The sequence below is a fragment of the Miscanthus floridulus genome, chromosome 19 (assembly GCF_019320115.1).
Source record: "Miscanthus floridulus cultivar M001 chromosome 19, ASM1932011v1, whole genome shotgun sequence".
Lineage (NCBI taxonomy): Eukaryota > Viridiplantae > Streptophyta > Magnoliopsida > Poales > Poaceae > Miscanthus > Miscanthus floridulus.
In genome coordinates, this window is record NC_089598.1 from 40,010,601 (window position 1) to 40,035,325 (window position 24,725).

The 24,725-nt window shown below is 44.1% G+C and overlaps 2 protein-coding genes across 2 annotated transcripts; both read right to left on the reverse strand.

Moving 5' to 3' along the window:
* Positions 1-244: 244 nt before the first annotated feature.
* Positions 245-15,180, reverse strand: LOC136525920 (BTB/POZ and MATH domain-containing protein 1-like). The gene is made up of 3 exons (XM_066518746.1): positions 14,102-15,180; positions 13,107-13,206; positions 245-532 (listed from the first exon to the last, which is right to left on the reverse strand). Exons 1-3 carry the CDS (start codon positions 15,178-15,180, stop codon positions 245-247), a joined length of 1,467 nt encoding a protein of 488 aa, XP_066374843.1.
* Positions 15,181-18,172: 2,992 nt separating this feature from the next.
* On the reverse strand, positions 18,173-24,315 carry LOC136527664 (microtubule-associated protein 70-3-like). The gene is made up of 11 exons (XM_066520453.1): positions 23,898-24,315; positions 23,705-23,790; positions 21,686-21,751; positions 21,434-21,604; positions 21,074-21,244; positions 20,815-20,970; positions 20,556-20,702; positions 20,315-20,386; positions 19,573-20,139; positions 19,300-19,481; positions 18,173-18,641 (listed from the first exon to the last, which is right to left on the reverse strand). Exons 1-11 carry the CDS (start codon positions 24,058-24,060, stop codon positions 18,602-18,604), a joined length of 1,821 nt encoding a protein of 606 aa, XP_066376550.1. The 5' UTR covers positions 24,061-24,315; the 3' UTR covers positions 18,173-18,601.
* Positions 24,316-24,725: the final 410 nt, after the last annotated feature.

Below are 24,725 nucleotides of genomic sequence, written 5' to 3' on the forward strand. Positions count from 1 at the left end.
GAAAGCCACCATCCTTCCCCTCAGCGTCGTCCATCGCTGGCTCAGGCTTCTTCCCCTGGTCCCCCTTTTTGGAGCCGTTGGACAGGAAATGCTTCATGAGGGCGCAGTCCTTGTATAGGTGCTTGATGGGGAAGGCGTGGTTCGGGCATGGCCCCTTGAGTAGCTTCTCGAAGTGGTCGGGAGCACCCTCGGTGGGAGCCCGACCGCCTTTCCGCTTGGCAGTGGCCATGAGCGAGCCCCCGTGTCACTGCTTGTTCTTCTTCTTGTTTGGGCGGTTGGAGGCGCCCTCGCCAGTGTCCTCGTCCTGCTTTGCTTTGCCCTTGGGGTGGTCGAAAATCGCTATGACCACCTCCTTGCCTGAGACGTGGCTGGTCACGATGTCAAGGAGCTCCTTGGTGGTCCAAGGGCCCTTGTGTCCCAGCTTGTGGACCAGGGACTCATAGGTGGTCCCAGACAGGAAGGCTTCGATGATGTCGGCGTTGGCAATGTTGGGCAACTCATTGCATTCCCCAAACCAGCAATTCTTCAGATCCTAGGGTTCCTAGGGCATGCGTAGGTGCCCTGGAAATTTCACAAAAAGATCTCTTTCAAGTCCACCCAGCTTTGAATCCGGTTGGGCAGAAGGTGCTCCAGCCATGTTTGTGCCGAATTAGCCAGGAACAAGGGAAGGTTGTTCATAATGAAGTAATAACTATCCACACCACCGGCTTGACAAGCAAGCTGGTAATCCTCAAGCCACAAGCTGGGGTTCATTTCCTCGGTGTATTTCGGGATGTTGGTTAGTGGTCGATACTGTGGCGGGAAAGCTACGTTGAGGATGTACCGGCTGAAAGCCTAGGGCCTCGGTAGATCGAGGCTTGGGTTCTAGTCCTCACCACTGTCATAGCATCCACCGCGATGATGGTGGTAGCCATGGCTGGCCTCCTCTCTCTTGTCCCCCAGTTCACGCCTACGGGCGTCTAGGGTGTTACGTGCGTCACGGTTGGAGCCAAGACGCTCATGCACCGAGACCATAGCAAGCCCCCCACCGTCACGTGGCGCCTAGTGGATAGATATGTCCCGGCCATGTCATCTCAAAGATGCGCGCTGACTGGCATTGAGCTCACGTCGCTGAGACAGCGAGCTTTCCGCCTACCGTACCGCCGCGTGCTCGAGCAGCGTGCGGATCTCACGATGGGCCCGATGGTCTTCAGGTGTCACGGTCTTTAGCGTGCTGTCAGCTACTCTACCCGTAGGCAAGGCGGGGCCCCTACATCATCGTCGGGGTCATTCACAGGAGTAGCCCCTCCGTCGTTGAAAGGGTCGAGATGGCGGACTAGAGGGGGGTGAATAGTCCTTTTTAAAACTTAATCACGTTGGCTAACCAAAACAAGTGCAGAATTAAAACTATCGGTCTATCCAAGACTACACCCCTCTATCTATGTTTACTAGCACCTTGCAAAGGTACTAATTAAGCAATAAGGTGTCGGGCTAGCTAGAGCTCTCCTAACCAATTCTAGGAGCAAGGTCATACAAACCTATGCCACTAGTACTTTAAGCGACAAGGGAGCTCCTACACATGCTAGTAAGCAAACGCACAAAGCCAACTAAGCTCACTAGCAATGCTCAATAACAAGGCAACCAATGCCAAATTAGTGAGCGCAAATACTTAGCTACACAAACTAAGCAATGTGACTAACAAGGTTACACAAACCAAATTTGTCACGCAAGGGAGCTACTTCTATGCTACACAAGCAAGAAGGTAAATAGCAAGCTACACAAGCTAACTAATTACAAGAGCAACTACACAAGCACAATGTATAAAAGTAATTCCAAGCTTGTGTAATGGGGATGCAAACCAATGGGAAGAACAAGGTTGACACGATGATTTTTCTCCCGTGGTTCACGTGTTTGCCAACACGCTAGTCCCCGTTGTGTCGACTGCTCACTTGGTGGTTCAGCAGCTAATTGGCATCACCTGCCAAGCCCACACGTCGGGCACCGCAAGAACCTACCCTAAAGGTGAGGGTAGCTCAATGACACGCTTTACTAAAGTTGCTCTTCGTGACTCTCGCGGGGTGAGCACAAGTGCCCCTCACAAAGCACTTCTCCAGAGCACCTCACAAGCTTCTTGCGGGCTTCCATAGAGACCACCACCAAGCCGTCTAGGAGGTGACAACCTCCAAGAGTAACAAGCACCACTGGCTTACAACTCGATCACCTAGTGCCACTCGATGCAACCTCACAATGCAATCGCACTAGAATCGCTCACTCACACAATCGGATAATCACTATCAAGTATGTGTGAGATGGAGGGCTCCTAAGCACTCCCAAGCATGGACACAAAGTCCCCCAAGGTGCTTAGCACTAGCCATGGCTGAAGGCCACTTCTATTTATAGCCCCAAGGGCTAAACTAGCCGTTACCCCTTCACTGGGCAACTGTCGGGTCGACCGGATGCTTCGGTCGGATCGACCGGACGCTGGACCTCAGCGTCTGGTCATGCGATACTCACCACGTGTCACCTGCATTCAATGACATTCTTCTGATCTCAACGGTCATCTTTAGACCGAACGTAGTAGCTTCAACTGACCGGACGCTAGACCCTCAGCGTCCGGTCATTTACAGTAAGGTACCGACCCCGACCGGACACGTCTGGTCGGTCTTGATCGAACGCAGCCCCAGCATCCGGTCACTCTCTAGCGACACTGCTTCGTCTGACAATAGGACCAGACACTGCCTCCAGCATCCGGTCATTTTCAGAGCCAGCGTCCGATTGACAGACCGAAGCTGGACACTGACTGCCACTACTAACTGGACGCTGAGCCTCAGCGTCCGGTCACTGCATGACCAGAGTCTGGTCCACTCTGTGGGACCTTTCTCATCTCTGTTTCTTCACCGAGTTGATCCACATCAACTCCAACTTCATCTCCTTTGTAAATGTGCCAACACCACCAAGTGTACACCACCATGTGTATGTGTGTTAGCTTTTCACAATCATTTTCCAAAGGATTAGCCACTCAACTTGCCACGCCACTCAATCCTAGCGACGATGCAAAGTTAGATCACTCAAGTGGCACTAGATGACCGATATGCAAACAAGTTTGCCCCTCTTGATAGTACGGCCATCTATCCTAAACCTGGTCATCAACTTCTCTACACACCTATGACCGGTGAAATGAAATGCCCTAGGTTATACCTTTGCCTTGCACATTCCATTCCATCTCCTCCAATGTTGATGCAACACATGCACCAACATGATCAACAATGATATGATCCACTTCATATCATCACATGATCATATTGGTTCATCGATCTTGACATCACTTGCTTTTCACCATTGCCTTCGTCCATCGGCGCCAAGTCTTGCTCAAGCTTCACCGCCACGTGGTCCATCGCTCCAAAGCCTCCGACTTGCCCTTCATGCTTGCAACCGGTCCATCAAGCCAAGTCTTGTCTTGATCTTCTCCACCTTGATCACATGACTCAATGTCATGTCTCATGTGCAATGAGCTCCTTCATCATCACATGTGTGAGCTTTGCAACATCTCCAAGCCATTTTCACCTTCATGGCATATGTTGCTCACACATATGTACCTGTGGACTAATCACCTGTGTATCTCACATAAACACAATTAGTCCACCTAGGTTGTCACTCAATTACCAAAACCAAACAAGGACCTTTCAATCTCCCCCTTTTTGGTAATTGATGACAACTCTACAAAGATATAGAAATTAAGCTCTTTTGGATTCATGTTGCTTGCCCAAGCAATTTTACCATGTATAAATGATTTTGGACAAGTACCACAAACCCAAAATGGTAGTATTAGCTCCCCCTACATATGTGCTAGAGTGTTTGATTTGAAGCTCGCACATATGCATAGATTAAAATTGTGGGAGAGTAATTACTACAAAATGATGCTAAGGTGTATAGAATAAACCTTTGAAGCGTGTACCAATCGGAGTTGCACCTTTAAGTTCATCCTTAGCACCATGGTTAGCTAGATATCACTTGGAAATAAAAGCACTAGATACCTTGTGAGATCAACATTAAAAGCAAGGTACTAGCATTACTTGAAAAGCATACCAAGTGTCTAGCTATCATCCTATGCATGCTAGTTATCGAATCATCATTCAAGTTTTACAACTAGCATACACCACACAAGCATGCATATTGAATTTGAAAGCTTATGCAATGCAAGCAAGCACATGAATATGTACATATCAAATGCAATCAATCAAAGTTCATGAGCTTGCTCCCCCTACTTGTGTGCTTCTCTTGTCCAAGAATTTTGATCCATTTCTTTTCTTCAATGTTGCTCCCTCTTTGTCCATGTCCATGTCCAACCTCTACTTCTTTGAGCTTTTATATCTTATCTCTCCCCCTTGTATAATCTCAATCTCAAAGCTTTCATATCTTTGTACAATCTCTCTTCCTTTGTCATCAATTTCCATAAAAGGTGAGCTTCTTATTGATGCAAAGGTATACGTTTGGGATAGATGATTGAGGCTTGAATCTTGCATTTTTTATGGACATCACTTGATTGTTGGAATGACACCACTTGTAGATACCACTTGTAACTTGTACTACTAGTATCTTGTATAGGGCTTCTTGAGATACCACACTTAGATTCTTTGATCTTGTTATCAATTTGTGTGACAACTCCCCTTTGTGATAGCATGGGTCATCCAATTGATACACTTGAGCTCTTGTAGTTGAGGGATGCATTCTTCATTTGATGATCACTTAAAGTTGAGGATCACTTATGGAACCATTTTCTTGCATGATTGATATTATGTGTAGATGTGATATCACTTGAAAGAATCTTCTAGTATGGAACCACTTGTTGGATTTATCAATAAAAACCACTTCTTAAACATTTGCTATCTTCATGAGTACCACTTATAAGATATCACTTGTGAGTTGATCTAGACATAACTTGTAGATTCTTGATGAAATACTTGAGTCTAGATACTATTTGAAACAAACAAACTAGATATCCATTTGCATTGTTGTCTTGTGCTTGTACTCTTATCACTATCATGAGCTTCTATGATTGACTTGAACTAAATTGATTTGCCTAAGCTTTCAAGTCCGGTTTGAACCAATGACAAGCTTCTTCACACCTCTTGCAAGGGTTATCTTGCCAATGTTGTACTTGTCACTTGTTAGCAATCCAAATTGAGTCAAGTACTTGGGTTCACTAGCTCATAAACAAATTCATGTACTAACCACTAGATCAAGTAATCATTCAAACAATAGTGGTAGGCTATGAATTTAAGCATTTCATTTGTTATGCATGATCCTATGAAGCATGTACTATATGCACTAACCGCATACTAGTAAGGGATGAAATGATCATGCACATTACAATAATACCTTTGCTATGTTGGAGTAGAGGATAGTCACATAGATTCCAATTCATTACTCCAATAGCAATGTGAAGTCCAATTATAAGCTTGGTGAAGACCAATAGATACCATGTTGAATTTCAGTCTTCACCCATATGAAATGAATACCACTTATGATCAAGTGCACTTTCTTATTGTGGTTGGCTTGCTTTATCTTTTAATCAATGCTTGCATGAGAGCATCAACGTGAGAATACCACTTGAAATATCATGATTAGCTCTCTTTTGGGTGTTGCTTGCTTTTCTTGATCAACCCTTTCGATTGCTTCAACTAAGCATCTCAAATGTTCCTCGGATCACCACTTCCATGTTAGCCTTTCAAGTACCACACTTGGTTTACCTACGCATAGGCGGCAAGCCCCTACACTAGGGAGAAGTGACCTCTCTCCAAGAACCATTCTTGACACTCACTTGAAATAACTTGATTGATTGATCCAAGTGATGGACTTAACTTGATGAGTAACCTTGATTCCTTCTTTAAGTCCTTTTCTTTCTACTAAATGATCTCTAATGATATCTAGAACTTAAATTTTATCTTCAACTTGAGTTTGATCTTGATCTTCATCTTGAGTACCGAATGTGTGTAAAGTACACTCTACAATCAAATGGCCTTGTACTCTTTGCTTGTCATGCTTTTAGATCATCTCAAAACCAAACTTAGATACCTCAAACACTTGTAAACATGTTTCCAACTTGAGGACCTTTCAATCAAAGTGACTCTAGATCAATCCAACATTTGTCATTTTTCTGACAGATTTTGTACCCTTCAAAGAAATAAGCATATCTCCCAAAGTACAAATCCAAATACCACGAAATTTGGTGGAGATATTCTTTACTAAGTTATCTAGCAGATGTAAAAATTTGAGCTTCATTTGACTTCTATATTACTGCCATATTTCAATTCTTCCACCACTGCTATATGCTGAAAACTGCTACACTATAGCTGACAAGATCCACTCCAAAACTAAAGTATTTCTTATCCAATTCTCATGAAAATTTTACAGCATCTTATCCCATAAGTCTAGAGCATGTACACCAATTTTCATACCAATCCAATAAGTTTTGATTTCTCAAACATGGCTAAGATCACAGCTCACTCAGATTTTCAATATAGGACATATTTCAATCACTTGAGCTATACTTCATCAAATATGAATCAAACTTGAAATTAACTTGTTTGAATACTTCCATAAGACATAAATCCATTCAATCCACTTACTAAATGTCATCTTATGAATTTATCCAACACAAATCAATCTAAACTTGATTACTAAGCAATTATCCATTCAATCAACTTATAGCAAGCAACTTTGCATATTTATCCAATTCAATCAACTCATATGCACCCAAATGAAATGATCAACAAGAGATATACCTTGGTTAGCTCATGATCATCCAACTAGCAAGCTTCAACTCAATTATTTGCAAGTCATCAAATATATCCAATGAATCACCAACAACTTGAAATTGACACTTGTATGTTGTAGCATATTTGGACTTCACTCAATTTGTCATGGCATTGGGTTTGGATGTGCACTAGGCTCCATATCTTGACTCAATATATGATGATCAATATGAAATCAATTGAATCAAGTCTCCAATGCCAATGGTACCTACAATCAATCATCCACTTTTTGATGGTACCTAAACAAATTTGGGTCCTCTCAAGTTAGGAGCAACATACTTGGGCATAGCCTTAGTGTGAATAGAGGGATGTTTTGCAATAGCAACCATAGAGGTACCATTACCATCCTTTCTAAGCACATTATTATCAACAATTGAAATAGGCTTAGAAATATCACCTAGGGGACATGAATGTGCCATGTGTCCCCTTTCCCGGCATGAGTAGCACTTTCTCTTTGCTTGAGCCTTCTCTTCTTTGCTCATGTGGTGCTTCTCATTGCCTTGCCTCTCATGGATTGCTTGAGCCTTCTTCTCAAGCTTGGTAGGACACTTAGAGGCAAAGTGTCCCACACTTCCACACTTGAAGCACTTGATGTGAGCATAGACTTTCTTCTTATCTTTATTCTTGCTCATCATCTTGGTATCTTGAGTTTGCATTGGATGCCTTGCCTTTCCACCCCTTCTTGTTTTCTTCTTCTTTATCATCAAATCACCACCATCTTCATGGTTGATCTTGATTTGCTCTTGGGGTGTCTTCTCTTGCTCAACTTGTGGCTTTGGTTGAGGCTCTTCTAGTTGCTTCACCAATTGCTTGGTTGGGCACATTGAGGTAAGATGACCCCAAGTGCGGCACTTGAAGCACTTGACATGCTTTAGCCTCTCTTCTTCTTTCTTCAACTTGAGCTTTTCTTCATTGGGGCAACCATTTGCAAGATGTCCCACTTCATGGCACTTGAAGCACGTGAAATGAGAGAGCTTCTCTTGCTCTTGCTTCTTCATCTCTCTTTCATATCTTCTCTTGCCCCATCTTTTGCCCTTGATCTTGCTCTTGTTGAAGCCAATGCCACTTATGTCATTGCGGCTTTCTTGATGATTGACTTTGCTAGTCTTGAAGCCGATGCCACTCTTGTCATCAAAGTTTCTTTGAGTCTTCAACATATGCTCAAAGGTGACTTGAGAGTTGTAGCACGTCTCTAACTTGTTGCTCAATTTCTTCACTTGTTCATTGAGCTCATTGTTCTCCTTCAAAAGGTTAGTCTCATAAGACATAGAAGTAGAACAAGCATCTATATGTGAAGAGCATGGCATATCTAATAAATCATCACAAGAGGTGGATACATGCTTCTCGCCTACATAACAAGGGTTAGCAACATTTTGCAATTTATCATTTGATCCATGTGATGAGCTCTCATTATTTTTAAGTTTCTTTGTAAACACTTTAATGAGAGAAGCATGTTGTTCTAATAATTCATCATGAGATGCAAGTAGTGTCTCATGATTCAATTTTAGCTCATCATGTGAAGATTTATAAGCATCAAGTAATTTCTTATGTTCTTCACAAGAGTTCTTTAGAAATGAGTTTTCATTTTCTAAGTTCAATGTTTTAGCTTTCTCATTTTCTAAAGACATGGTCATGCTAGCAAGTCTACTAACAAGCTCATCATATGAATCAACATGATCAACCACATTATCATTTGTTACCTTGGTGTCACCTTGTGACATGAAGCAATGTGGTGATGTAGTTGGAGAGCTTGTAGTAGCATCTTCATCATGGCTTGAGCATGAACCATCATCACCAACAAGTGTGCATGGGGTAGCATCATCACTTGCAACACTTGTGGCATCATCAACCTTGTCAAGTGAACTAGTGGTAGATCGATCATCATCATCATCACTTGACCATGAGGTGGAGCAATCTTCCACAATCACCAAATTGTGGTTATGCTCAACACACTCATGCACCTCCTTCTTGGGCTCATCCTCCTTATTAAATTTGCCATCATCCCATGTGGAGGAATCACCGAAGGTTTCCTTGATGGACTCCCATATCTCATGAGCGGTTCCCTTGATGTTTACTTGTTTCATCAAATCAAAGCTTAAAGCATCCATTAGAAAACAACAAGCATGTGCATCAAATTCATAGAGAACTCTTTGAGCTTTGGTGAGATTTCTATGGTCCAAGACATGGGTGAGACCACTTGTGACAACCCACCAAAATTTAGGTCCCTTTGCACGAAAATGATCAAGCATGTGATTTTTCCAAAGCGCAAAGTTTGTGCCATAAAAAATATGAGCCTCACAAACATCTAGCCCATTAGACGCCATCCTCTCGGGTCGGTGAAGACCACAAATGAGAGACCTCGCTCCAATACCAATTGAAAGGGTCGAGATGGTGGACTAGAGGGGGGGTGAATAGTCCTTTTTAAAACTTAATCACGTTGGCTAACCAAAACAAGTGCAGAATTAAAACTATCGGTCTAGCCAAGACTACACCCCTCTATCTATGTTCACTAGCACCTTGCAAAGGTACTAATTAAGCAATAAGGTGCCGGGCTAGCTAGAGCTCTCCTAACCAATTCTAAGAGCAAGGTCACACAAACCTATGCCACTAGTACTTTAAGCGACAAGGGAGCTCCTACACATGCTAGTAAGCAAACGCACAAAGCCAACTAAGCTCACTAGCAATGCTCAATAACAAGGCAACCAATGCCAAATTAGTGAGCGCAAATACTTAGCTACATAAACAAAGCAATGTGACTAACAAGGTTAAACAAACCAAATTTGTCACGCAAGGGAGCTACTTCTATGCTACACAAGCAAGAAGGTAAATAGCAAGCTACATAAGCTAACTAATTACAAGAGCAACGACACAAGCACAATGTATAAAAGTAATTGCAAGCTTGTGTAATGGGGATGCAAACCAACGGGAAGAACAAGGTTGACACGATGATTTTTCTCCCGAGGTTCACGTGTTTGCCAACATGCTAGTCCCCGTTGTATTGACCGCTCACTTGGTGGTTCGGCGGCTAATTGGCATCACCCGCCAAGCCCGCACGTCGGGCGCCGCAAGAACCTACCCTGAAGGTGAGGGTAGCTCAATGACACGCTTTACTAAAGTTGCTCTTCGCGACTCCCGCGGGGCGAGCACAAGTGCCCCTCACAAAACACTTCTCTGGAGCGCCGCACAAGCTTCTTACGGGCTTCCACGGAGACCACCACCAAGCCGTCTAGGAGGTGGCAACCTCCAAGAGTAACAAGCACCACCGGCTTGCAACTCGATCACCTAGTGCCACTTGATGCAACCTCACGATGCAATCACACTAGAATCGCTCACTCACACAATCGGATGATCACTATCAAGTATGTGTGAGATGGAGGGCTCCTAAGCACTCCCAAGCATGGACACAAAGTCCCCCAAGGTGCTCAGCACCAGCCATGGCCGAAGGCCACTTCTATTTATAGCTCCAAGGGCTAAACTAGCCGTTACCCCTTCACTGGGCAACTGTCGGGTCGACCGGATGCTCCGGTCGGATCGACCGGAGGCTGGACCTCAGCGTCCGGTCACGCGATACTTGCCACGTGTCACCTGCATTCAACGGCATTCTTCTGATCTCAATGGTTATCTTCAGACCAGACGTAGCAGCTTCAACTGACCGGACGCTGGACCCTCAGCGTCCGATCGTTTACAGCGGTCGGTCTTGATCGGACGTAGCCCCAGCGTCCAGTCACTCTCCAGCGACACTGCTTCGTCCGACAATAGGACTGGATACTGCCTCCAACATCCGTCACTTTCAGAGCCAGTGTCTGATCGACAGACCGACGCTGGACGCTGACTGCCACTACTGACCGGACACTGAGCCTCATCGTCCGGTCACTGCATGACCAGAGTCCGGTCCACTCTGTGGGACCTTTCTCATCTCCGTTTCTTCACCGAGTTGATCAACATCAACTCCAACTTCATCTCCATTGTAAATGTGTCAACACCACCATGTGTATGTGTGTTAGCTTTTCACAATCATTTTCCAAAGGATTAGCCACTCAACTTGCCACGCCACTCAATCTTAGTGACGATGCAAAGTTAGATCACTCGAGTGGCACTAGATGACCGATATGCAAACAAGTTTGCCCCTCTTGATAGTACGGCCATCTATCCTAAACCTGGTCATCAACTTCTCTACACACTTATGACCGGTGAAATGAAATGCCCTAGGTTATACATTTGCCTTGCGCATTCCATTCCATCTCCTTCAATGTTGATGCAACACATGCACCAACATGATCAACAATGATATGATCCACTTCATATCATCACGTGATCATATTGGTTCAGCGATCTTGACATCACTTGCTTTTCACCGTTGCCTTCGTCCATCGGTGCCAAGTCTTGCTCAAGCTTCATCGCCACGCGGTCCATCGCTCCAAAGCCTCCGACTTGCCCTTCACGCTTGCAATCGGTCCATCAAGCCAAGTCTTGTCTTGATCTTCTCCACCTTGATCACATGACTCAATGTCATGTCTCATGTGCAATGAGCTCCTTCATCATCACATGTGTGAGCTTTGCAACATCTCCAAGCCATTTTCACCTTCATGGCATATGTTGCTCACACATATGTACCTGTGGACTAATCACCTGTGTATCTCACATAAACACAATTAGTCCACCTAGGTTGTCACTCAATTACCAAAACCAAAGAAGGACCTTTGACTCATGGACGCTTTCGACGTGGCCCTCGGGGGTGCCTGCCATGAAGCATTCTCGTGAGGGGTGATGACTTCCCCTGCTAGAGTCAGAGTCGGAGATTGTCTCTAAATCTCCCGCAAGAAGGTCGTGGAAAGATTCCGCGACATAGTTCGTCATACCCATGAATTTGTCATCCATGGGGGATGGGTGCATGCGCTGTGCCACGAGGTGACCAATGGTCCTTGCAGCATTGCGCAAACCGAACGGGAACGCTGTCGAGGCGCTCTGAGAGAGGTATTCCAGGGAGAGCGGTTCCCCTCTAGCAAGCTGCGTCATGACGTTGGCGAACGAGAAGGTGAGGCAACGCAGGTCCTCCCAGGACGGTTGGGGTCCTAGGAAGGCGTCGAGCTGGCGCTCCAGCCTCCCATAATTGAAGCAAGGAGCTGGCCGCTCCCGAGGGCACGGGCTTCCGGGGTGTGCAGCGGTAGCTCCTCGAGGGCCTTGACGGTTGAGTCGAGGCCGGTGGAGCGAAGAAGTTGGACGATGACTGGAGCCCACGCCGGCTCTGCCTCCACGGTGACGAAGAAATCTAGGCTCCCAAAGCGCACGTGCACGCCCGGGACCCAGCTGACGCCATGGCTAGCTATCCGTGGCCTGTTTCGGACGACGAGACGCGCAAAAGACACCTATCTGGCGCGCCAACTGTCGGTGTTTCAAACCATCGACTAGTAAATTTGTGTTTGCACGTCTGGCCAGGATGGTGTGCTCAGAGGACACAAGGGTTTATACTGGTTCGGGCGGAATGTCCCTATGTCTAGTTTAAGGCTACTTGTGTTACCGACACTTGTTTGTAGTAGGGGTTACAAACGGGCGAGAGAGGGAGAAGGTCCCAAGTCTCTGATGGAAGGATCGAATGGAGTTGAGTCTAGTTGAAATCAGTTCCTTTTAGCCTTGAGCCGTTCGTGGGCGTCCTGCTTCCCCTTTTATAGTTGAAGGGGAAGGCGTAGGTTACACGAGAGAGAGAGAGAGAGAGAGAGAGAGAGAGTGAGAGAGAGAGAGAGAAAAGCAAGGAGGAAGAAGGACTCCGGGGTCGCGGTGCCCTTCATCTCCTTTACGCGGGTCCCGCGGTCCTGTAGATGATGACGGGGACATCTCCACGTCGCGACCCTGTTCATCACTGGCGCTATACGTGGGCGTCATCAGCCGGTCGTGGCGCTCCATTCCATTCCGGTGGGCGACACGGTTTGCAGATACTCCCATCGGAAGTCGTATGGGGATTAGGTAGCATAGCGCCGGCACGCCCGACACTGTTGGTGACGTGAGTCCTCAGGTATGGCCTGTCGTGGCCGCGGGTCATGCCAAGACGCGCCTACTCCCCTTCTGGTGTTAGAAGTTTGACCCTGGGTTCGTACTCTCAGACTCGTAGTGGTTGGAGGCGGTACGGATTCGTTGGGCGAGGCGGAATCCCCTTTTGAGGGGTCTGGCGAGGCGAAGTCCGTGCCTGAGGGATCGGGCGAGACGGAGCCCGCACCCTCGGGGTCAGATGTGACTGAGCCCGCGCCCTCGGGGTCGGGCGAGACGGAGCCCGTACCTTCGGGGTCGAGCGAGACCAAAATACGCTCTTGGCCATACGGGCGAGTTAGCGTTGCGGCCATCAGCTTCCTTCTTCCAGGTATCCCTAATACTGATAGCGGACAGCATCGCTAGGAAACCCCGCGCGGCCAACTCCAAGCTACAGGTGCAGAATGTCCTGAAGCAGAAGCTTGGTATCACCGTCAACTACAACGGTGTGGACGATGGGATCGTTGAAAAGTTTCGGGGGACCTTTGCGTCCCCTTTGTCGGCCAACATGCAGGAGGCACTGGAAGCGCTGTTTGGGAACGGATTCGATCCGGTGGCCATGAACTTGGATCTGGTCGGGTTTGACGCCGAGGATAGTTAAGCCTTGTGCTTAGCTTGTTTGTCGCAAAATATTACTGTGTAAATCACAACCACGTGTGGTTTGTCATCGCTGGTCTCGGGGTTACTGTAGCAAGCTCAGGTTGTAACAAACTCTACTTTTGCTTAATGAAAAACGTACCACGGCACGATCGTGAAGAAAAAAAAAGATACTTCATTTTCTCCAAGATGTTACGTTGGCACGCTTGTCATTGACAAAAAAAAATATGCATCTAACAGTTATCATGGAATGTATGTATCACTTTTCGTCGACAAAAAAATGTATAACAGAATTATTCTGGCAAAGCATACTGGAACCACATCCATGCGACTGAAAATCATTCTATTCAACATTCAACAGCCATCAGATATGGCTGTATTGTTTTGTTATTTTGATAGAGCAAATACCACAAAATTTGACTGGTACGGTTGAATTATTTAGCATAATATACCAATACAAATGAAAATTCAGCAAAGTGCAACAGTTGCATATCAGATACTTGAATTTTCCGGGAGGTTGGCTCGCTTGGACAGCAGGATTATTGCAAAATTCCTTCAGTGCTAGCAGCAGAAATACCATACATATGCATTTCAGGTGCCCACAGTTTGCTTAGTCACGGCAAGGTGTAGGGGCCTCCAAAAAAGGTTTGCTGAAGTTCTGCAAATGTTTAGCAATAAGTAACACCTACCTCTTCTCAACGGCAGACCTGAGAAGTTCAGTCATGGGAAATGGGCAGTTTGCCACGAGGTGCTTGTAACCCTCGGTTGCCAAAACAGCCTCAAGATTTGCAGGAGAATCAAGAATGAATTTGATGCATCTGGTCTTTAGCCTGCAGCAGCTGTGCTGCTCCGCGAGAGCCAAATTCGTGGCAACCATGCCCACGTTGATGCCACTGCAAAGCTTGTCTTCACACATGAGCTTAAGCCTGTCCAGTCCAAACCTATCAGCAGCTGAAAGAAGATGTTGTGCAATGGCCATCGACTCTTGATGCCCAATGTCGCTGCCGTGCTGTTGAGCGAGCTCGGGGCATGTGTCGGTGTAGATGAAATGGAGCATAGCCTTGAAGGCTGCTGGTTCGATGCCCTTGATATCGACGACACCCGAGCTGCTCTCTTTCATGGGCGGCCCAAAGAATTCAGCCATGAAGATGGGAGATCTAGCGGCGAGTATGATCTTGTGTGCCATGAAAGATTCACCTGAAACAAAGAGTGTGATGTCAGCCCCCTTATGGCTTTGCTGTAGTTCACCAAGCTGTTGGTGCAAATCGGTGGACGGCAATCCAGCACTGGGGTGAACATTAGCTCCTGCTCCCCGCGGGCTTCTCCAAACACTGATTGCGCATTCCACAGCCAAGGAATCATTTTTTAGATAACCCAATTTTAGTAGTTCCTCATGTGTTAGAAGCAAAATTGGTGGTCCTAACTCCTCTTGCTTCGTGTATCTGTAGGTGGCACGCTGATCTCCAAATGGTGGGAGAATTCCGGTCACATCAACTAACTGACATCGAAGAGTCGCCTTCACCCCATTCTCACACACTTTGCTACGCAGCCCAAGCCGAAATGCTATCCACTCTTTGCTCAAATCAGGATGAAATGGATGGTAACGGACTTCCCAGTCATATCCAGCCGCGTCAAATGTCCCATAGGAGATATACTCTGATTTATACAACGCCACAGATCTTAGGTACTCTTTGTTTGTAGAATATCTATCTATCTTCACCAGGTGAACTTTGTATTCTGTCTCAGTGAGGTCTTTCGAAAACTGCATGGTGGGCATCCAATGAAAATTGAGGATTGCTAGGGCAGTTCAGCGAGGAGTATTTGCAATGTACAGAATCCCAACAGCTGGAGATGACTATTTCAGTCTTTCAGATGATGTCAGCTCAAAGACAACACGTGGTGCTACCTGAAAACAAAAATTAACATCTGTTTTTATATATGGAAGCAATAAAACCAAGTAGTAGTAATGCCAATGGTTTCAATAAACAAAGAAGAGTTCATGATAGTATAGCAGGGATGAATGTTTTGTTATACAAAATTAAAAAAATGAATCACCGACATATGGCTTCAGGCGCAAGGTTGGCAGTTAGGGAAACCTTGTAACAAAGCATGCTTTGCACAGATTTCTCCATCTGATGCTAAATTGTACCGACCAGTTTGCCACTGTGTGGCATTTCACTGAACTGGTGCGCCAAACTGCAGGGCGCCACTTGATCCTAACACGGCACTCGCTGGATCGGAAATAGTAAAAGATCCCCCGTTGTGTTTTGTGTCCAGAAGGAGTTGTGCCGCCCTAAAAAGATCCTCCGTTGAGTATTACAGGTAAAGCTACTTGGCCAAAATGCTCCTAGCCTTGTCTTCTTATCACAATCCAAAGGATCGACATCAAAGAGTTGGTGAGGATGGATAATGTACCTTCGACGGCGAACGACCGCGAGACATGATGGCCGCACGGCGCAGGATGCTCGCCTGCCAGAGCTGACCTCGACGGCCTCCGCCACGGCGCCGGGCGCTGGGGCGGGCATATAACTGCAGAGGCTAAACGGTCTGCGAGGAATTAGTGCACGAGAAGAATCGTCCTTTTGTTTTCGTCCCTTTCTCTTCATTTTTCACTCTTTGCGATCTAGAAACAGCTTTTTTTCCAACCATGCCGCAAAATCATACTACCTCTGGTCTTAGACATTTAGTTTTGTCTTAAATCAAAGTATCTTATTTTTTTTAAATACCAATTTTATATTACTAAAAATATCACCATAAAATATATTTTTATAGCATACCTATTTGATATCATAAATGTTAATAATCTTCTTTATAAATTATCCTAACTTAATATAGTCTAATTAATGTCAAAACTTAAACATCAAGATTTTTAGGACGAATATAGTATTTTTTTTAAGCGCACAGTACAGATGTGAAACGCACGTACATACATGTATATTCACTCATGTAAACTCAACTCTACGCTGATGAACTTAAAAGATTAAGTTGACGGATCTTAAAATTGACATAGTCATCACATGCATCTTGTTATTGATGACCTCTACTGAATAATGTTGTTTCAACTTTTTACTCCCGTGCTAATTCTAGGATCTGAACCAGATGAGCAGATTTCCCCATAAGGAAGCAGCTGTCTATAAGCATAAAATTTTTGAAGAGGCTATCTATTTATCTATTGATTGATTGTCACCTATAAAAATCTATCAACTTTCTAACCATTCAATTTAAATCCAATAGTTCAAATTCATCCTTACATGATGGAAAAAGAGGGACAAAATCGTACCTGATTTTTTCGAACATTAGATTTTGTTCCTTGATCATTGCACATCTCACATGCCAAAAAGATCTCTTAGCCCCAATTTTTGGAACATTTTTTATCTCTACATGGAACACGTTATTTCATTGCTATTGCTATTTTTCCCTTTTAAACTGGAGCACTGAAAATCTGAGACGGTACATTTTAAATGGTAAAGAGCAATTAGGACATCTAACGGTACATTTTAATTGAGCAATAATTCAGAAACGGTTCTAGAAGCCTAAAGAAAAAAAAAATTGTGGCACCAATGTTCACTTTAGGAAATAAGTAAGCGACCTAATGCAATTGGGTGAATCTATAAAAATATTTCGCTCAATAGCAAGAGAATAATAAGAAAAATAATTAACCTTTTGATATCCACATCTGAAAAGTTCAATTTCAAATTGTAATGGGCATTTCCCAAGGTTGCAAATGAAATATTCGAGCTGAAGAGCTCACAGTTTGAGGACAATTTGTTAAACTGAGAATGGAGTTTAAGTTTGCATTGGTCCACGACATAAAAAAAAACTCGACCTGCGGGGGTTATGACGGCCCCCGGGTTTTTCCCTTTAAGAAGAAGATCTTCTCACACGGATCGAGAAAACCCCTGAACCCCCGCCCCCATCCTGACGCAGGAGGTACCGTTACCCTGTGAGAACCGGGCCGGGGTCTTCCACTGCGCTTTGGCACATGCGGACGGGCGAGAAGATTTTTTTAACCTCAGCCTAAAATCCGCTCCCACGGGGAGTCAAACCCAGGACCTGAGGAGTGCCACTGGGTCACGTAACCGTTTGAGCTAGGCGCCCTTTGGCATTGGTCCACAACATGGTAGCCAGTTGGGCACATCACCCTCCTTTAGCCCTATTCGTTTGTCTTATAATCCGTACTTTTCAGCTTGTTTTTTTAGTCGGAATAATGTTTTTCTCTCTCAACAAATCATCAACAGTACTTTCAGCAATAACTTATCAGCCAAATGAACGAAGTCAAAAAAAAAAAAATTGCTACTATACTATCTTAGTGAATTTGTGTTGTCACGTCGAAAGGTTTATTGGATCATTTCACAAAACTAGAAATCTATATGAAAAACTGTCAACAAGCTACAACCTCCAAGAATAGTTTCATAGAATAGTCTCACGGATCAGCAAGTCTACGTACGAATCCAGGGTCCACACATAAACTCGGGTGACATGTGAATCCGCGCAAAATTGTAGCACTGGAAAATTATCCGAAACCGTAGCTCTTTGACAATGACAATCATGCACAGATAGGTGAGCTGTGGTATCCAAGCAAGGCCTAAATCAAACACTCCCGACAGTGCTAAAGGAATTTTTTGAAGAGCAATATCCCAATGCCAACCCGATCCAGAAGCATGCCATACATGGAAGACAGGAAGAGGATACATATCAGTCGGCAGTTGCCACTAGATGTACCATATGCAGATGAACAATGTGTCACCACTTAATCAACAGAACTCAGACAAGCCAGAAGCCATGTTAAAAATTCCAACCCAAACACAGGGCAAACAGAGCAGCGCAAACTAGCATGTGAGAGGATACAATATTCACAACCTGGGCAACGGGTGTCCTGTGTAACCGAGCACTCAAGCTACATTACAGATTGGGCATGCGAAGATCCCCAGCCTATACAAGCATCAGGTGCACTGCCTGGACTAATAAAAAGAAACAAGAGGGCGCGCCACAAGGTTAGACACATAGGCTCAGCTTCACTCTCACAATGGTCTCATCAGATCCGAGCCTACTCTTACCCTGATCTAGGTATTGTTGGGTCATCTCACTGTGCTATGATTCTAGCCACAAAATTAATAGGATATGAATGGAACAAATGGTGGAACAGAAAACGATCTATCCAAGAATGCTGCTTGGTGTTAGTGCTGCCATCACTGGAAGTTGCGCATCGACCCACTTCGTGGTGCGTTTCTGCAGGCATAGAACAGAATTCAATATGATTTAGAAAAAAGAACAGGATTTTTTTGTTGGGGGGATAAGACATTTTGCGCCAGCTTGCACCATATGAAAACAAAGGTTCTTCAAACCAAAGATACAGTTGTTGATGGTACTTATATTTATCACAATCAATAGGACATTATATGAGGATCACATGTATCGCAAATTGTTGTGCATGGCAATGATAAACATGGAGAACTAAAAACTAAGAGAATATCTGAAAATAAAAGTGAAAGTGTCATGAAATAAAACTAACATCTATGGATAGTGTAAAAATGATATGTAGGATACTTACTGCTCAACCTCTTCCTAGATATGTATTAGGCTACCTATTTTAGCTACTTATGATTGTTACGAATAAAGGGGGACTGAACTGGATTGTAGTATTGAGGCCTAATAGGGGGACTATATATAGAATACATGGGGACACAGGAGAAAAACCCTAGACTAGTGAGATTACACTGATACCCTTAACAAGTGTAATCTCCCTAGTCTAATGACTAGTACCCTTAACAATGATCAAACAGTATACTAAGCATTGAGCATTCGGTTCGAAATTTTTTTTTGAGCATTTCAATAATGAGGACCTCAAACTTTTATAAAAAAAATTGTAGCATTCCTGAAAATGTACCTTCCAGGAAGCAGCTGTGAACTACCAGAGCCTTTCGTACCAAGCCGCTTGGCTCTGATTTCTTGTTCTTTACTGGCACGCATTGCTGCAATTTCTTTCTCCATGGCTGCAACCTCTCGTCTGACCTTTTTAGCCTCCACTTCCATTGCTTTGGTTAAGGTGTCTACTTTCTTTGCTAACATCTGCCAGACAACAATAGATAAGCAAACTTCATAATAATCGGTATATAACTAACTATCCACTAAAGTGCACAAATAAGAAATGGACGCATACCTCAATAGCATCATCTTTATCTTTTAGAATCTGATCCTTTTCATGGCACGTCTTTCTCAAAGAAATTACCTCTTTTTGCAGCATATCATATAGGAAACCAGAAACTGTCTCAGCTGAGTTATTATTTGTGGTTTCGTTACTTTTCTCATCTGCATTGCTGACTGCACTATCATTAGTTCTTTCATCCATATCGCCCTTCCAACTATCATTAGTCTCTTTATCTCTAACAGCATCTGTAGATCTGTGGAGTAAATGAGCTCCATTTCCATGGACCTTTCCCCTATCTAGTGACCTAGTTCCGCCATCAAATGACTTCGAAGTGCCTTTAGCATGCTTCAGAACCAAGCTGCTGTTTGACGAAAGAGATGATCTTGAATGAAAAGAAGGAGATCTCCTTGACAATAAGCCATTTGGAGACAACTTTGATATGTTATCAGCTCCACCAAGTGATAACCGGCGGGAAGGGCCATTGCTAAAGCTCTTTCCTTCAGTAGGTGGACGACTAGAGCCACTTGGTGGCCCCCTTAGTCCATCTTCTAGTACTTTCAGACGTAACTGATATTTTTCCTGAGTAAGGTGCAGAAGTTTAGCTCATCTGAACTAACTCATTTAACAAATGCTAGATTGCATTATAATATGAAGGCTGTAACAGTTCCACCTATATGTCAAGCTAGAAAGCTAATAGGCAAGCAATCAGCAGAACACAACCTGGCTGCTCAACTGTAACAAACAAGTTATGTACCTTCAGTTGAGCTTCAGATCGTGCTGTTCGTTCCGCAACGGCAAGCTTGTCACGAAGTTGTTGCATCTCCCCCTGTAGAAACAAGAAATTATCAAAGGATGGTACCTATCATATGGTACTCAGAAAAGAACCTTGTCCAACAGGTGGTACATTTAGTTTCACCAAAGAATATGCATATTTTTGCAGAGTTGAATGCTAACAAAGTACATTGGTAAAGAAAAGGCTAGTTTAACCATCATACCTGCAAGAACCTACGTTCTTCAAGCCACTGTTTAACTGGCATCACCTTGTCATTAGAATCTTTCCACTCATTGGCAACAACAGAAGCAACCCTGTTTGCTGTAACTTTTGCACGTGCAAGTTCACGGTCAAGTGTTCTCTTTTCTTCCTAATAAAATCATGAACATAAGCATGAATCAAGTGTTCATGTGAAAAGGGTAAAAAAAATTGACATGGATTTGATGGCAAAAGAAGTAACCAATCTAAGGATAGTTTGTTACATTTATTTCTTGAAATCTGCGCTGGTAATCTCGAACAACATTAGCTGTTGCACCACCTTGAAGAACAGCCTCTTCCAACTCTCTCACAGTTTGGCTAAGCTTTTCAACTTCTGCAATCTTTTGGCGATGCAGCTTGTCTAAGATTTTATTTTCTTCCTGCAATGCAAAAAAATCAATCAATTAGGCACTAAACTAATTCAATTGGAATGCCAAGTTATTGTCTTTCATGATAGAGAATAAACTGCATGCACCCACTTACATGGCAGATCTCAATTTGCTTGATCAACTCTTGGTTCTTGTTTTGCAAATCGTCAACCATAGCAGCTTTTGCCATAGCAATTTGTACGGTCCTCTCTGCTTCTAGCAGAGCTGCCTCCTTTTGTTTTGTTAGACGATCCAAAGCTCTGTTGTCATCCTGGAGCTTTGCAATCTGAAAACAAGGTTTAACTTGTCATACACTTTGTCCACAGGAAATGAGTACATGATAAATTACAAAAGGGTAGTTAGATGATCCAGGGTGACTGGAGGCATGAAACATTTGCAAACGTAACAAAAACCTAAGAAAGACATCTGCACAAACACAAATAAAGAACAACTGACTATAAAGACTAAGTATTACCTCCTGGCGAGAAAGCTTTAGCTCAGCTTCAAGTGGTGCAAGAATGGCTTCAATTGGTGGCATGTCATCATCTTTCTGGGCTGCATGTACTCTTCGCAAAGTTGCTTCTGCTGCAAACTGGGCAGCCAATGCAGCTTTTTTCTCATCATTTATCTTTTTAACTTCAAGATTCTGCAGGTATTTTTTTGGGCTTGGTTAACCTCCATCAATCAATAGAGGAAACAAGCAAAAAGTAAGGACAAGCTGTGGTACTTTGCTTTCGAGGAGAGATTCTGTCAGCTTGAGTTTCTCAGCCATCTTCTCCAATTCATCTGTAAGCTGCCGCCAAAATACAATCACATTAGAAAAAAAAGGGAGTTATTTGCATCCAAGTTTTTTTTACTAAAAAAATACATATAGCAACTAATTCAGCAGCATATTTCTTTCAAAGTGAAGGAATTTAGAACCCATATGAGCTGGAACACTTCATCAGTTATTTCATTTCTTGAATGTGCCATTCTTCCAGTGACCCAAGTGCAGAGGCACAAAATAAGTATATTTCATCATGAAGTAAATTTGGCTACTGTCCTGACTCCTGACAATCACTTTGTTCTTAGCGACCAAATAATACTTGAAAACATCACTCCATTAAACAAAATTCAATCATAGACTCAGTCTCTCCCAGAAAAGCAACCTTGTGCGACAAGATCATTAAACAAAACTATCAATAATTAACAGCACACCTTAAAAAAACATACAACTCACTTTCTTTGGCATGAAAGCAGCGTACGCATGTACGTCAAGGCGAAATTACTTCTAATTGGAATTATCAGCGTCGAACCAAGAGAGGTAACCAAATTCTGGTGTTAAATATAATCTTGTCATTTCAGTTGAAGCACGCAGAATAATTTAAAAGAGGCATTACCTTGGTTAATTAATTAATAACGGATGGCAACATAATATGTAAATTGCAAAAACAGCCTACAAGCATGTGGGTTTTAAACTTTAGATTGGTAATACTGTGAAGGGTACCTGTACATATGCTATGACTGAGTTGATTAGACTCATCAGAATCATAAATGAAGGGAAACCAAGCTCCAAGAAATATATTTGGGGATCTAAGAATATCGTGGAAATACAATAATGCAGCAGAATGTATACATGCCCAAGTGTTCTCTTGGTATCACGTTAGTTAAAAAAAATGTACAAGCTCAGAAGAGGACCATGGTAGTTTGAGGCTGATGAAACCATAGTAGAATCTTAAAATATCTTAGAAGCAAATGGTTATGCGTTGTAACAACTGTTAAAAAGATAAGCCCTCTTAGGAAAAGATACAAGCACTAGATCACTGTACCATGGGCCATGACAAACAGGCTCTACAAGATTCTGAGCCAATGTTTCCTTAACAGAATTTGGCTGGGTTGACCAGATTTGGCAAGTATCTGTTTTTGCTACATAAATTCAACAAGGTTCCCTTGCCAAGTGAAACCTTAGTTTCTATTGTCTTGCCAATGTTTGGACAACCTATGGGTTTTTGGTGACAAACTTCTTGCAATGCTAAATTCTGTAAGGTTTGGTGGGCCATATTTTGCTTCAAACCAAATATCCCATAAAAATCCCAAAAGGGTACCAAAGCCACATGACAGAAAGCCAATGCTGCAGGTAACAAATTAGCTCCAAGAATGTGGGGAAATGAAGAAAACACTTAACATGATCACAACATTGTCTGGGAACAAATTAAAATTATGAATTTTCTGTAGAAAATTTACTTTGGGCAGCCTTAAAAGCACGAGGTCTTGACAAAACAAGTATTCTGAAGCAAATAACAAAAGAAAAGAAAAAGATGGAGGAAAGGAATAATCATATCATTGCCTCAAGACTGGCAAGAAATTTCTATCCTGCAGTTATGTAAGTTAGGTCAAAAGTCAAAGCTACCAAACTGAGTAAGACAATTGAATGTTACTAAATGCCAAAACACATCCAAATCCTTGGACTCAAACTACAGTCGGACACACCTAGTTTTGTTTTTATCTTTTTCTTCTTGTGAGGAATCTGGTCAAACCTAGCTCACTCGCTCGCCACAAGCTGGCTATTTTCCACAATCAACATCACTTCGAGATGCAACACGAAGGGAATAGACATCCCTAAAATAGCAACAGACGATTCTTCCTTTTTCTCTCAACAAGCTTCTTTTTGGGGCATTTCTCTCCCTCTCTCTCAAGGGATTGAAGACTATATTTTCCACATTGTAGCACGATCGATAGATTGTACTAGAAAGCAATTAGGGATTACCTCCTCTACGGCCTTCTCCCGCGCCCTCTCCGACAGGCGCAGCGCGCGTATCTCCGTCTGCGCCTCCCCAAGCTCCCTCTCCTTGTCTGACACCAGCGAAAACCGCACACAGATAAATCACGACAAAACCCTAGAAACCGCTGCAGTGAGGAAAATCGAAGCACGAAATGAACAGACAGGCCACGAAACCGACCCCTGAGCTCGTTCTCGAGGCGAGTGAGCTCGACCCTGACGGGATCCGAGCCGTGCATCAGCGCGATGAACTCGTCGGCGTCGAGGCTGGTCCGCACGGGTCCCCTCCGGCGCGCGGGCCCCCTGGGCGCCGCCGCATTCCCGTCTTCGCCGCCGTCGGTCATACCAGATCTGAGACCCCGGCGCCGCGCCCCAGCTTCCCAACCCGCCGGCCTCGGGGACACCGGCACTGCGCCTCCGGCGCCGAAATCGAGCAAAGGGTTTCCGCCCGCTCCCCGGCCCCGCCGGATCAGGGAAACCGTAGCTCGGCGCCCGCTCCTCCGCCCGCGTCACTGTGCCCGCCCCGCGGCTGTGTGCGAGAGTGCGTGTTGGTCTAGCAGTAGCAGCTGCGGTTGCGGTTGTCTTGTGCAGCTGTTAAGTGGCGGGTTTAAAAAAAAACTCGGGTGGGGAAGGGGGGAAGGGGACGGGACGGGTGGTGCTTTTTGGATTTATCTTAAGATAGGGCTTAGACAGCGATTAAGTCCGAGCTAATCAGTAATCACGAGTTCACGACAGGACGAGGCACATTTCAACGACCCACTTTTTGTTTTGATGCTCCTCTAGGCTGCAGCTTTACGTCCGGCCCGAATTTTTTTACTGTCGCTTCCAACATAAACACTGGTTTAAAAGGCACGCTTTGAATTTTGATCGTTAGAGCGTCTCCAATAGTTTTTTTTAAAAAAAAATTGGGTGGTAAATCAATGAATTTTAGTAGTGGCGGACTAAGGGCTCTAATTACTCCCCTATACATTTGCATCAGGAACTCTAAATTACTTTTTTATTTTTCCCA